Source organism: Oryx dammah, unplaced genomic scaffold (genome assembly GCF_014754425.2).
Source record: "Oryx dammah isolate SB20612 unplaced genomic scaffold, SCBI_Odam_1.1 HiC_scaffold_5, whole genome shotgun sequence".
Lineage (NCBI taxonomy): Eukaryota > Metazoa > Chordata > Mammalia > Artiodactyla > Bovidae > Oryx > Oryx dammah.
In genome coordinates, this window is record NW_024070189.1 from 69,565,142 (window position 1) to 69,580,734 (window position 15,593).

The 15,593-nt window shown below is 36.9% G+C and overlaps 1 protein-coding gene across 1 annotated transcript; it reads left to right on the forward strand.

The window, feature by feature from the left end:
- Nucleotides 1-7,658: 7,658 nt before the first annotated feature.
- Nucleotides 7,659-8,609, forward strand: LOC120864528 (olfactory receptor 56-like). The gene has a single exon (XM_040241593.1). It carries the CDS (start codon nucleotides 7,659-7,661, stop codon nucleotides 8,607-8,609), a length of 951 nt encoding a protein of 316 aa, XP_040097527.1.
- Nucleotides 8,610-15,593: the final 6,984 nt, after the last annotated feature.

Here is a 15,593-nt window from a genome sequence, read left to right on the forward strand (position 1 = left end):
GCTAAATGTTCTCAGGTGTGAATAGGTAATATAAGCAATACACACAGGGACTACATTTACGGGCTTTATGCTCAGTAAACATAATATAAGGTTGGGGAAATCCATTTTTGAAAGTGTAAATACCTCCACCAGATAAATAACTTCAATTCAGAAATAAAAGCAGAGTCTACTTTTTAAAGGAATATAAAAAAACTGTGGATTTTCTGTCCATGACTGTTCACATAAACACCAGATTGTACATACAGTTTGGAGGTTCATAAATCCCTGTATTAGGAACCTTTGATGTTCTGTTGGTCAACAGGGCATTACTTGTAATCAGTATCTTATTGATTCCAGACAACAAGTGATATAGGAAAGAGGAGAAATTACTGAGGAGAAGAAACTTGATGGAAGAGCCAGGGTTTCAGGGGTGGGAGGAGAGGTCAATGGGGGCATCATCTCCCAGAAAGAAAGTGTATCTGCTTATTCCCTCTATTCTCAGCATTTAGCACATTACCAGTGAATGCTCATTAAATATCTATTGAATGAATGAAGGATCAGGGAAGGCATTCCAGGCAGATGAGATGGTATGGATACAAGTACAGGCTCTGTCCAGCAAGAACTTGAATTGATTTGGGCATATAGAGATGTAGATGAAGTCTGGGACTCAACAAGGAGATCTGGAATGTCTGGATCTGCTGAGTTTGGCCTTATAGGCTCTATGGACACCTGCTCACCTAGAAGAAGCCAGGCTCTTAAACACGAGCACAGAATGTTCCAGTGATGGAAGAGGAAGCTGGGAAGCAACAGGTCTTTACATGGTTTCTGTCCAGGCTGAAAACTACTGCCTCCGGTGCTTGGGGGAGGCCTGAGGGCAAGTATGACAAGACACCAAAGAGGGCAAAGTTGACCACGGAAGCCAAAAGAGATTGCAGATAATGCAGTCTGCTCCATAGCTCCTCCCAGAAGGGTAGGCAGAATCAGACCCTGGACTCTCACAACCCCCAGAGTCGCAGAACTCAGAGAACTTACTATTGCATTGGTTATGGGAGAGCTCTGTGCCTCTGCCTGGCTGCCCTCTGCACTCAGGCACTCCTTCTCTTCCTGTGCCTTCTCCCATCTGTGCCATTGGCTTTCCCCTGATCCTTCTCTCTCAGCATCTGTGTTCCCTTTTCCCACTATGTCTGTGTTCTCTGCCTTCTCTGTCTTTTCAGGGGAAGAATAATTTTTTATATTCCAATGCATTCTCTCGTTATTATTTTTTTTTTCTATTTTATCATGTCTCCTTTTCCTTGACATTTTCCCATTACTCCTTTCATCCCTCCCTTGACTTCTTGGTCTGTAGTTGTGTTTCTCTTCATCCTTCTCCTTTCTAATCCCTCATCTTCTTTCTCTCACACTTTGCTTGCATCAGTGCCATTGCTCTATGCTCTATGAGGATTATAGTCATTGCCTGGGATGGGATTGTTAATTTGGTCACATGTGCTATGACTGATGTGTGTGGCCAGGTGCTGTGGCAACAAAGAGATCCACCACAACACCCCAGAGGTAAGTGACATTGCGAATAGTATCTGATTGATTACTTTTTCTATAAAATCATGTTAAAATACTAATTTATTACTTTAAAATTTTCCTAATTGCTAATTCCTTGGATGTGTTTTATAATGTTATGTTACAAAACAAGCAAGAGAAAAAAGATGTTCCAGATACATCAATTACCTGCTTATGACAATCTTAACTTAAATTTAAGGAATATATGAACATGTTCTTACTGCGTTTTCTTTTACATCTAAATATATACAATTTTATTTGTCAATTTTATCTCAATAAAATTTGAGAGATAAAAAAGACAGAAATGGATGGTGACTTGATTCCAGTTAGAGATTTAGTAAAGGCAAATTCAATAATAAGAAAAAAATGGGGGATGTGTAGGGGGGATACTTTCTGCCAGCTTATCTCAAAACTTCATTGTGCATAAAATTAAGATTCCTCGCTAATAACTCTTAGATGGGGCAAAAGAAACCTGCTGTTCTAATCAGCATCAGAAATAATTTTTATGAGCACTAAAATTTGAGAATTGTTATAGGTCTTAGAATCAATAACATTTTTCAAAAAAAGCAACATGACTACAAGCCTTTTTTAAAACCTCTTTTCAAGACATAATGTCATGATTTAAAATAAGAGTAAATTCATTAGTCATTCTATCTACATGGTTTCCTCCTTGTCACTTTTCTTTGTGCAGGCCTGGTGAAGTCATCTAATTCAATACATCTAATTCAATACATCTAATTCAATACAAAATTCTAAACATTTGAGCTTCATTACTTAATTACACATCACAAGGACTCTGTTTGAAACATTCATCTAAAGATATTTTATTGTCTTTTTTTTTGCATTTCTTTTTGACCGTTTAAATATTGAAGTATGGTTAATTTATAATGTCATATTAGCATCATGTATACAGTTAAGTGATTTAGCTATATGTATATATATTTATTTTTTTCCAGATTCCTTTCCATCATAGGTTTTTACAAGATGGTAAAAACCTATGATGGAAAGGATGGCCATACAGTAGGTCCTTGTTCATCTCTTTTATACATAGTAGTTTGTATATGTTAATTCCTCATATATCACACACACACACACCCCTCATCACTATCCCCTCTGATAAACATAAGTTTGTTTTCTATGTTTGTGAGTCTATTTCTGTTTTGGAAATAAGTTCATTTATATTATTTTTTTCAATTTCACATGTAAGTGATATCATATGATGTTTGTCTTTGGCATACTTCACTTAGTAGATAATCTCTAGGTCCATCCATGTTGCTGTAAAAGGCATTATTTCATTTGTTTTTATGGCTAATATTCCATTGTATATATACATAAATATAACAAACATTTTTATCCACTCTTCTGTCAGTGAACATTTAGGTTACTTCCATGTCTTGGCAATTGCAAATGGTGCTGCAATGAACATCAGGGTGCATACATCCAGATGAATTGTGGTTTTCTGCAGATATATGCCCAGGAATGGAATTGCTGGGTTATATGGTAACTCTATTTTTAATTTTTCAAGGAACCTCCATGTCATTCTCCATAGTGGCTGCAGCAATTACATTCCCAACAACAGCATAGGAGGGTTCATTTTCTCCACATCCTCTCTGGCACTTATTATTTGTAAACTTTTTATTAATGGCCATTCATTCTGACTGCTGTGAAGTGATACCTCACTGTAGTTTTGATTTGCATTTCTCTAATAATTAGCAATATTGATCATTTCTGCAGACGCTTATCATCCATCTGTATGTCTTCTTTGGAGAACTGTATATTTAGGTCTTCTGCCCACTTTTTGATTTTATATATATATGATAAGCTGTTTGAGCTATTTCCTTATTTTAGAAATTAATCCCTTATTTGTCACATCATTTGCAAATATTTTCTCCCATTCTGAAACCCTCAGAGTGTCTTTTTACTTATGATTTCCTTTGCTATGTAAAAGCTTTTAACTTTAATTAGGTCCCATTTGTTTATTTTTGTTTTTATTTCCATTACTATAGGAGACATAGCCAAAAAATATTTCTGCAATTGATGTCAAAGAGTGTTTTACTTATATTTTCCTCTAAGTGTTTTATACTGTCTGGTCTCAAATTTACATCTTTAATCTGCTTAAGCTTATTATTTGCATTCAGTGTTAAAGAATGTTCTAACCTCATTATTTCACATGTGACTTCCAGTTTTCCCTGCATCATTTGTTGAAGAGGCTATCTTTTCTTCATCATAGATTCTTGCTTCCTCTGTCATAGATTAATTGACTGGAAGTACATAGGCATATTTTGGGGCTTTCTATCCTGTTCCATTGATCTAGATTTCTGATTTTGTGCCAGTACCATAGTGCTTTGATTATTGTAGTTTTGTAGTATAGTCTGAAGTCAGGAAGCACAATTCTTCCAGCCTCATTCTTCTTTCTCAAGATTGTTTTGGCTGTTTGGGGTCTTTGTATTTTCATACAAATTTTAAAAACTTTTCTAGTTCTACTTCTGTGGAAAATGCCACTGTAATTTTACAGAGATTGCATTGAAGCTATGGATGGCCTTGGGTAGTATAGTCATTTTAATAATAGTAATGCTTCCAATACAAGGACATGGTATATCTTTCCATCTGTTTGTGCTGTCTTTCATCAGTGTCTTACAGGTTTTGCAGTACAGGTCTTTTGCCACCTTATGTAAGTTTATTCTTAGATATTTCATTTTTCACATGTGATGATAAATGAGATGGTTTCCTTAATTTCTCCTGATGATGTTTCACTGTTAGTATAGAGAAATACAACAGATTTCTGTATATTAATTTTGTATCCAGCAACTTTACTGAGTTCACTGATGAGCTCTAGTAGTTTTCTGGTAGTGCCTTTAGAATTTCCTATGTATAATATCATGTCCTCCGTAAATAGTTTTACTTCTTTCTGAACTTAGATTCCTTTTATTTATTTTTCTTCTCTGATTGATATGGCTAGAGCATTCAAAACTATGTTAAGTAAAAGTGGTGAGTGGACATCCTTGTGTTGTTCCTGAAGGAAATTCTTTCAGTTTTTCACCATTGATTATGATGTTAGCTGGGTTTGTCATTTATGGACTTTATTATGTTGAAATAGTTTCCCTCTATGCCCACTTTCTAAAGAGTTTGATCATAAATGGATGCTGAATTTTCACTAAATTTTTTTCTATATCTATTGAGATGATCATGTAGTTTTTATTCTTCAATTTGTTAATGTGGTGTGTTGCACTGATTGGTTTGAAAATATTGAGAAATCCTTGCATCCATGGGGTAAAACCCACTTGATGATGGTGTATGAACCTTTTAATGCATTGTTGCATTTGGTTTGTGAGTGTTTTACTGAGCATTTTTGCATCTGTATTCATCAGAGATATTGGCCTGTAATTTTTTCTTTTTGTGGTATGTTTGTCTAGTTTTGGTATCAGGCTGATGTTGGCCTCACAGAATGAATTCATAAGTGTTCATTCCTCTGCAGTTTTTTGGGATAGTTTCATAAGAACATGTTCTTATTATTAAGAATTCAAACATCACAGGTTAAACTAGAGTCTTCTTTGACCATCATCCTTACCCAGTCTTAATCCTTTCTCCTGAGGTAACCACTGTTATAGTCTGTGTCCTTCAGCACATTACATGTACTTATTTCTCATTTTCTTGTCTCCTCACACTTAGCATTACCCAGCTTTATGCCAACCTGATATGTAAAAGTGTATCTCTCTTTTAATTTGAGTTTTTCTAGTTACTTGTGAAATGAAGTCATTTTATTGATGCTATTTGCCATCTATTTGCCGAGAATTACTGCTCATCATGTTCATTGTTTTTCTTATTAACTTGTGGGTATTGTTTATATGGTTTGACTATGAAAAGGATGTGTATTTGGTAATATATTATATTGTAGATTTTTATCATTATATATAATAGTTTATAGATTTTGCTCATTCCTTTTACTGTAATTAATGAGACCAATCCTACCACAAGGACACAGACACATTCTCCTATATTTCTTCCAATAATATTATAAATTTCTCACTTTACACCTTTAAGCTTCCAGGGATTTGTTTTACTGAGAGGTACAATTATGGACCTAATTTTTAAAGATTTTTCAAACAGGTGAAAAATTGTCCTAAATCATTTATTGAATATTCTTTTCTCACAGAAATTAAACTATAGTATTTTAATCCAATTTAAAATTTTCACACATATATGCCTGATCCCGGACTCTTTTTTGTTACTTTTGTCAATTGTTCTGTTACTTCACCAATACCAGACTTTATATATTTTCATAATTAAAGAGGCAGTTTCACTTTTTACTCTGATCTGTTAAACATTGCTTTACTCTTGAAAATTTTTGGCTCTTCGTCCAGTAAGATGTCCAGATCTATTAAGCACCTACAACATGTTGTGCATGAATGTTGGTTATCACTTGATCAATTTCCATGACAAATGTTGTTGGTTATCACCTCAATATTATATTTATGTATTTTTAAAAGTATATGTTATCTCACAAAGAGTAAAATTTAAGAGGTAAAAATCATATACCATAAGATTCTTTTCCTAACCTGTGGGCATGCCAAGTCACTTCAGTCACATCAGACTCCACAACCTGTGGACTGTAGCCTGCCAGGCTTCTCTGTCCATGGGATTCTCCAGGCAAGAATACTGGAGTGGTTTGCTGTGCCTGCTTCCAGGGGATCTTCCCAACCCAGGGATTGAACCTGCATCTCTTATAGTCTCTTGCATTGGCAGGCAGGTTCTTTACCACTAGTGCCACCTGGGAAGCCCCTAACTTAGGTCTCAGCAATCTTCTTCTGATTCTTTCCTCTGAGGTAAGCAGCATTACTAGCTTCTTATGTTCATTTCCAGAGATTTTACACTAAATTTATAGATATAAATATATACAGACACATATTCATTTATTTTTTATACATGTATCAGTAAAATGTAATATTATATTGTATTCCATGATATATGATGTATAATATAGAATATAGAATAATTATATGTTTATAACACATAAAGCACAATTTCTATAGGTATATATAACATATAATTATGGCATGTAATTATATAGTATGTAATATAGCTCATAAACTACTCTCTCATGTGCCCTTTTCACAGAACAATATTATTTGGGGAGAATTCTATATAAACACATAAAAAGCAAACTCATTTTGCTTCTTTTTTACAGTTTATTATTCCATCGTTTATTCGATTTTTCCTCTATTGATAGAAATTTAGATCTTTTGTGATCTTTTTTCCACTATAAACAAATTTACACTAAATCCTGTTGTCAATGCAACATTTCATATATGTGCAAATGTTGTTGTAACATGAATTCTTATAAGTAGAACTGTGTAGTCTGAGGTGTATTTTTAAAGTTTTTTTAAGGTTCCATCTTCTACATACTCTTTTTTCTATAAATTCTTATTCATGTTTCATGTTTACCTTCCTATATCTCATCTAATATTGATTATAAAAATTTGTAATCCCCACTTGCTCACTTTCCCCATTTCACAAATGGGGCAAATGATAATTTTTAGCAGTTATGAGGATTAAATATGATTACATAGTGCTCATCATGGTGCTTGGCACATGAGAAATGATCAAGTAATGTCAGCTATCAATATTTCTGTACTACAAGACACTGCTTATGTTGTCATCTTCAACCTTTACTATCACTTCATAGACAGTTGTTATCCCAGTTTAAGATAAGAAAATTGAGATTCAAAAATGTCATAACAGTGCTCAGTTCACACAGTTGTTAGTGTCTTTGCTGCTTTAGGTCCTTTAGTGAGGCCAGCCCAGAACTCTGTAGGAGAAGCATCTCTGTGGGTTGGAGTACAGACCAATCCTAGCAGAAGTAGAAGCAGTGCTTACTTTAACAATAATGGGTTAAGACAGGCTTCTCAATTATGTGCAGAAAGATTTAAAAGTAAAGGCAACAGAAGTATCCTGCATTTTTGTTAGGATTTTTTTTTAAGGAAACCATACCTTTTATTCTAAATCAAATAACATTTAAAGAGGGCAACATATTGGAAAAATTTGCAATGATCTCAGTATTATGGCACTGAACACAGACCTCCTGCTTCCAGATCCCAGTCCTCTCTATGGCACTTCCCTCTGAAGGAACAATGGACTTGTTGGGAAACCAGACTTGCATCTCCCACTTCATCCTCCTGGGCCTCTTCACACACTCACCACTGCACCTCCTCCTCTTCTCCACCATCGTGGTCATGTTTCTGGTGGCCCTCTCTGGCAACGGGCTCATGATCCTCCTCATCAACACTGACTCCCGTCTACACAGTCCCATGTACTTCTTCCTCAGCTGGCTGTCACTCATGGACCTCATGCTCATCTCCACCATTGTACCACGCATGGCCATTGACTATCTTCTGGGCCATGGCTCCATCTCCTTCACAGGCTGTGGGCTCCAGATCCTCTTCTTCCTCACCCTCCTGGGGGATGAGTGCTTCCTGCTTGCTTTCATGGCCTATGATCGCTATGTGGCCATCAGCAACCCCCTGAGGTACTCAGTGGTCATGAGCCACCGTGTCTGCTGGCTCATGGTGGCAGGATCTTGGCTCTTTGGCCTGGTGGATGGGCTGATCCAGGCTATCTTTACACTACGATTCCCTTACTGTGGCTCCCAAGAGATTGACCACTTCTTCTGTGAGGTCCCTGCGGTGCTCAAGCTGGCCTGTGCTGATACCTCCCTCTACGAGACTATGATCTATGTGTGCTGTGTCCTCATGCTGCTCCTGCCCTTCTCTGTCATCTCTGCCTCATATCTGAGGATCCTGATAACTGTGCTCCACATGCGTTCTGCTGAAGGTCAGAAAAAGGCCTTTGCTACCTGTTCCTCCCACATGGCAGCTGTGTCTCTCTTCTACGGGGCTGCCATGATCACCTACATGCGGCCTCAGGCCTATCATTCTTCCAGGCAGGACAAGGTGGTCTCAGCCTTCTATACCATGATTACCCCTATGCTCAACCCACTTATCTACAGCCTGAGGAACAAGGAAGTGGCTGGTGCTCTCAAGAAACTTCTGGGGAGGTGTTCTTGTGGTGTTGGGCAGAACTAGGTTGGTTTTCGCACCTGGAGGTGTGCTCTGGGGCCAGGAAACCTGACCTAACCAATTGTAGTTTCATTGGAAGAGATATGAATGTGCTGTACTAAGAATAAAAGTCATTCTCTGATTAAGGTTAGTCAAATTTAGACATCAACTCAATCTATCATGTTCATGATGAGTGTGGCAATTTGGACAAAAAGTTGGGCTGACAGAGTTACAAGAATAGAAGACACATATCCTTCATTCCATGGTCATTGAAAGAGTTGACAGGTGGAAGCTTTTAGCTGTGTTCTTCTCAAGGAATTGCCCATAGCTGAGAAGAGACATCTTGCCCTAGGCCTTGCTTCTCCCTGGGATAGTGGAGGATGCCTGGAGAGGTCAATGGAGGATTAAAAAGGCTTGGCTACCTTGCCTCAGTTTGACTCTGAGGGTCCATCCAGCTCCAGAGCTCCCCAGAGCTCCCCAACTCCAGAGCACTATACATATAGGCATCATGGACCACTTCTCCCTATATCCAGTTTTGCTTCCTTAGCTAACTTCCCATTTTATAGGTCTTCATACTGAGAAGACTCTCCAATAAACTTTCTGCATGCAAAGTCTATCTCACTTTGCTTCTGGGAAACTTGATTTGTGACACATTTAAATTCAGCAATGACAGTAACTTAGAGTTTGCTAAGTAAGTCACTTGCTTATTGGAAGAAAAGCTATGACAAACTTAGACAGTGTATTGAAAATCAAAGACATCACTTTGCTGGCAAAGGTCCATATATTCAAAGCTATGGTTTTTCCAGTAATCATGTACAGATGAAAAAGTAGGACCATAAAGAAGGATGAAAGCCAAAGAATTGGTGCTTTCTAACGATGATGCTAGGGAAGACTCTTGAGGGTCCCTTGGACAATAAGGGTATCAAACCAGTCAATCCTAAAGGAAATCAATGCTAATATTCATTGGAAGGGCTGATGCTGAAGCTGAAGCTCATATACTTTGGTTACTTGATGTGAAGAGCTGACTCATTGGAAAAGACCCTGATGCTAGAAAAGATTGAGGGCAGCAGGAGAACTGGGTGACAGAGGATGAGATGGCATCACCAACTCAATGGACATGAGTTTGTGCAAACTCAGGGAGATAGTGAAGGACAGGGAAGCCTGGTGTGCTGAAGTTCTTGGGGTTGCAAAGAGTCAGATACATCTTAGTGACTGAACAACCACAACAATGCAAAAGTAACAATATACATAATCTTCTCAAATGCCCAGAGAACATTGCTTAGGTTAGATCATATGTTAAGCCACAAGAAAATTCTTAAAGTTAATAACAGGAAATCATATCAAGCACTTTTCCAACCATGATAATATGAAACTAGAAATTGATTACAAGGAGAAAACTGAAAGAAAAAAAAAAAGCCTCACAGATTTGTGGTCTTGAACAACATGCTACTGAACAACCATGGATCAAAGAACAAATAAAAAGAAACATCAAAAAATACCTGAAAAAATCAAAAGAAGCGTCAACAATACTATGAGACAAAAATAAAAAGAGACACAGTGACCAAAATTTATGGAATGCAACAAAAGGAATTCTAAGAGGAAAATTCATAGCAATAAATGTCTACATTTAAAAGAAAACAGGAAAAGTCACATATAAATAATCTCACTTTATAACTCAAGTAAGTAGAAAAAGAACAAATGAGCCAAAAATACAATAGACTGAAGAAAATATAATGAATAGAGCCAAAATAAATGATATAGAGTTAAAAAGATAATAGAAGAAAACAACGACACCAAGAACTGGTTCTATAAAAACACAAACTAAACTGAAAAAACTTTACCTAGACACACCGATATAAAAACAGAATGCCCAAATAAAGTCTGAAAGGAAACAAACACAATACAATGACACTACAGAAATATAAAGTATCATAAAAATGTGAACAATTATAAACAAATTAACTTGACAACCCAGAGAAAGTGAATAAATTTCCAGAAACATATAATCAAGGCTAAAACATGAAAAAAAGAAAATCTGAATAGACTCATTAGTAGTAAGGAGATTGAATCAATATAATACAATATAATCAAAATCTCTGAGCAAAATCAGTCTAGAACTAAACATTCAAAAAAGAATTAATACCAAACCTTCTCAAACTCTTCCAAAAACAAAAGAGGAGGGGACACTTTCAATTTACTTATAAGATCAGTGTCACCCTGCTACCAAAACTAGGCAAAGATGCCACAAGAAAAGAAAATGGCACGCCAATACCCCTAATAAATAAATATAGGTGAAAAAAATACTTAACAAAATATTTCAAACTGGAACAATACATTTAAAAGATCATACGCAATGATCAACTGAGATTTATTCTAGGGTTGCACAGATCGCACCATATCTACAAGTAAATCAAGGTAATATATCATCTTAATAAAATGAAGAATAAAATCAATGATTATCTTAATAGATTCAGAAAGTTGTTTACAAGATAATATTTTGAACCAAGGAAACAAAGTTGTAAAAGGTAGTCCCTTCAATAAACACTGTTGGGGAGACTTCCCTGGCAGTCCAGTAGTTAACACTCTCCTATTTAAATGAAGGGAGTGCAGGTTCCATCCCTTGTTGAGGAACTGAGATCCCACATGCCATGCGGCATGACCAAAAAGTAAAAAAAATAAATGCTGTGGGAATAATTGGAAAACCACATGTGATAGTATGAACCTGAACCATTATCTTACAACATACACAAAAATTACCTCAAAGTAGATTAAAGAGTTAAATGGGAGATGTGAAAGCACAAGACTCCTAGAATAAAACATGGTGAAGCAGATCCTTGACATTAGTCTTGGAAATCACTTTTTGAATGTGACACTAAAAATAAGTAAAGAATAGCAAGAATAAATAAATGGGACTCCATCAAGCTAAAAACATTTTGCACAGCAAGAAAAACTTTAAACAAATAGAAAAGACAGTCTAATGAATGGGAGGAATATCTTCAAATTACATATTGGATAGGAGATTAATACACAAATTATATAAAGAATTGATATAACTCAATAGCAGTAAATCCCAAATAGACCATTTAAAATATGGGCAAAAGGATATTTTTCCAGAGAAGACATAGAGACGGCAACCAGCACATGAAAAGGTTCTCAATATTTCTAATCACCAAATTAAATCACAATGCAAATTAAAATCACAATGAGCTATCATCTCACACCCAGTGGTATGGTTGGTAAAAAAATAAGCAAGAAATGCCAAGTGTTGGCAATGATGTGAAGAAAAGAGAACCGTCGTGTACTGTTGGTAGAATTGTAGAGGATGCAGCCACTGTGAAAACAGTATGGAATTCCCCCCAAGATTAAAAGTGGAATAACATTATGATCCACCAATTCAACTTCTGAGTATTTATCCAAGGAAAATGAAAACACTAATTCAAAAAGATATCTACACACCCTCTTCGCTGCAGCATTATTTATAATGGCCAAGATGTGCAAACAGCCTGAGTTCAGCAATGGATGACTGGATAAAGAAAATATGATATGTATATATGTACACATGTGTGAACATGTGATTTATATATATATGCTATAAAAAATTGGTATGAATGTCATTCCACATTGGTTGAATGTCATTACATATATATGTAAACAACATTCCATGTTATTTAAATATTTACACATATATACATATAATGGAATGTTATATATATGTAAATAGCACAGAATGTTATTCAGCCATAGAAAAGATGAAGATCTTGTTATTTGTGACAACATGGATGAACCTTGAGGGCATTACACTAAGTGAAATGAGTCAGACAGAGAATGACAAATACTCGATGATCTCATTTATATGTGGAATCTAAAAAAAGAGAAAAAATAAAGTCATAGATGAAGTGTAGAGACTGGTTGTTGCCAGAGGCAATTCGGAAAGATTGGCAAAATGTTTCAAGAGGGTCAAAAGGTACAACCTATAAAATAAATATATCTTGGGGATGTAATGTACAGCATGGTTAATAATGACTATAGTTAATAATATTTTATGGCATATTTGAAATTACTAAGAGAGTAGATCTTATCAGAAGAGAAAAATTGAAATTATGTATGGTAACCCATGTTAACTACACTTATTGTGGTGACTGTTTTGCAATAAACACAAATATTAAATCATTATGTTGTACATCTGAAACTAACATAACGTGATATGTCAATTATACCTCAATAAAAAGTGAATGCCAAAAACACACCAAAACAAGTCTTAAACTTTAGGCATATCATATTGAAACTGAAAGAAAATCAAAGATAAACAGATAATGAGATTGAGACTTCATTATTGAAGAAAAAGGAAAAAAAAAAAAGAGAGAAAAATGGAGGCATCAATATTCATACCATTCCTACAGTTTTGATCATCAGTTTTCTCCCACAAAGACATAAGTGACATCAGAGTAGGGCTATTTTGGAGTTTCACATGGGACTTGACACCTGGGAGTCACTCGCTACATTCATGCCCATCTAATTGTCTATGGATAAATAAAGATGTCCCTAACTTATAGTTTATTGTTGTTGTTGTTTAGTTGCCAAGTCGTGTCCAACTCTTTTGTGACCCCATGGATGCCACCAGGCTCTTCTGTTCATGAGATTTCCCAGGCAAGAATCCTGGAGTGGGTTTGCATTTCCTTCTCCAGGGGATCTTCCTGACCCAGGAATCCAACCCATGACTCCTGTATTGGCAGGCGTGTTCCTTACCACTGAGCCACCAGGGAAGCCCTTCCAACTTACAGTAGTGTGATTTAAAATGGTTCAGCTTTACAATGGTATGAAAGTAATATGTCTTCAGTAGAAACTGTTCAAATTTTGTAATTTTCCCAGGATAATGATCCATTCAGTTCAGTTCAGTCTCTCAGTCGTGTTCAACTATTTGTGACCTCATGGACTGCAGCACGCAAGGCCTCCCTGTACATGACCAACTCCCGGAGTCTACATAAACTTATGTCCATCAAGTCAGTGATGCCATCCCACCATCTCATCCTCTGTTGTCCCCTTCTCCTCCCACCTTCAATCTTTCCCAGCATCAGGGACTTTTCAAATGAGTCAGTTCTTTGCGTCAGGTGGCCAAAGTATTGGAGTTTCAGCTTCAGCATCAGTCCTTCCAAAGAATATTCAGGACTGATTTCCTTTAGGATGGACTGGTTGGACCTCCTTGCAGTCCAAGGGACTCTCAAGAGTCTTCTCCAACACTGCAGTTCAAAAGCATCAATTCTCCAGCACTCAGCTTTCCTTACAGTCCAACTCTCACATCCATACATTACTACTGGAAAAACCATACCTTTGATTAGATGGACTTTCGTTGGCAAAGTAATGTTTCTGCTTTTTAATATGCTGTCTAGGTCAGTCATAACTTTCCTTCCAAGGAGTGAGTGTCTTTTAATTTCATGGCTGCACTCATCATCTGCAGTGATTTTTGGAGCCCCCCAAAATAAAATCTGTCACTGTTTCCATTGCTTTCCCATCTATTTTCCATGAAGTGATGGGACGAGATGCCATGATCTTAGTTTTCTGAATGTTGAGTTTTAAGCCAACTTTTTCACTCTCCTCTTTCACTTTCATCAAGAGGCTCTTTAGTTCTTCTTCACTTTCTGCCATAAGGGTGGTGTCACCTGCATATCTGAGGTTATTGATATTTCTCCCGGCAATCTTGAATCCAGCTTGTAATATAAGGTGCAAAACTCTCACAGTACTGGGCAGTGGCATGTAGGTCTGATGTATTAAATGCATTTTCAATTTACACTATTTTCAACTAGAGTACATTTATCCATACTTAACTGCATGGTAAATAGAGGAAGATCTGTACAGAAACCTCTTCACCTGTGGAACTTGCACCTTTTGGCTAAGGTACAGCCTCACTTAAGCTGAGGACAGCAGAGGTGAAGGCCCCAGAACCCCACACACTGGGTGGAACCCTTGTTCATGGAGGAGGTGGTCATGATCAGCCCCAGAGCTGATTTCCCCAATGGACAACCTCTCCATGAACCAGGTTCTCCAGCAGAGGGTCCTTCTGCTGGAGAACTGTCCCTTCACCTGGGGCTGGTGGTGAAGTTACAATTCTTTGACTTCAACAAGGCAGACAGCCCTCATGTCATCAGCACTGCCTGTCCACCTGGTTCATCTTCCCTGCAGATGCACAGGAGGTCTGATCCTGGGGCTGCAGTGTGTGATGATGCCCACCTACTCATGGTTTCCAGTGGAGTCCATAAGGGAGAAGGAGGGGAAGTGGTGTGGGGATGGTCTAGTACAACTGGAAACTTGTGTCTGTGAGAAGTGGCGGGAAGGAGTGACCAGGACCAAGTCCCCTTGGACACTAGGGAGGTTGCAGAATGAAATGTTGGGCAGCACACATGTTGGTCTATAATACATCCACCCAAAAACTCATTGACATTATAAAGAACCACCTGAAAACTTGTTTCCTTTAAATGGCACAAAATTGCCCATCACTTTCAAAGGGATATGTTGATTATTAAAATATATATGCATTTTTAATAGAAAGAACTAACAAAGAGCTCACAGTGCACAGTATGTTAAATGCAGTTACTCATTTTATCCTTGCTAAAACCATGAGCTAAAAACATTAATTAATAAGCTGACTTAACCTTCTAAATGTACCCAGAATACTGTATAGCACAGGGAATATATATATATAATGTATATATATATATATATATATGCTAAGTATGAACACACACACACATATATAGGATCATTTTGCTGTACACTTGAAACTAACACATCTTTGTAAATTAGCTATACTTAATTTTTAAAAAAAGACCAAAGACAAGTACCCAGAACTTGCCTACTTCTGCTATCTTAAATTTTCACCACAGTCCAAGTGCCATGACCTCTTACCATGAGATGCCAAGATGCCATCTCATCTTAACGACTATAGGAGCCTTGTGGTGGACTCTACAGGGTACAGCGTAATTTTATAAAAAAAAAAGGGGGGGGTGCAGATCATAC

Coding starts and splice junctions, on each gene's coding strand:
- LOC120864528 (XM_040241593.1), top strand. CDS start 7,659: ATGGACTTGTTGGGAAACCAGACTTGCATCTCCCACTTCATCCTCCTG.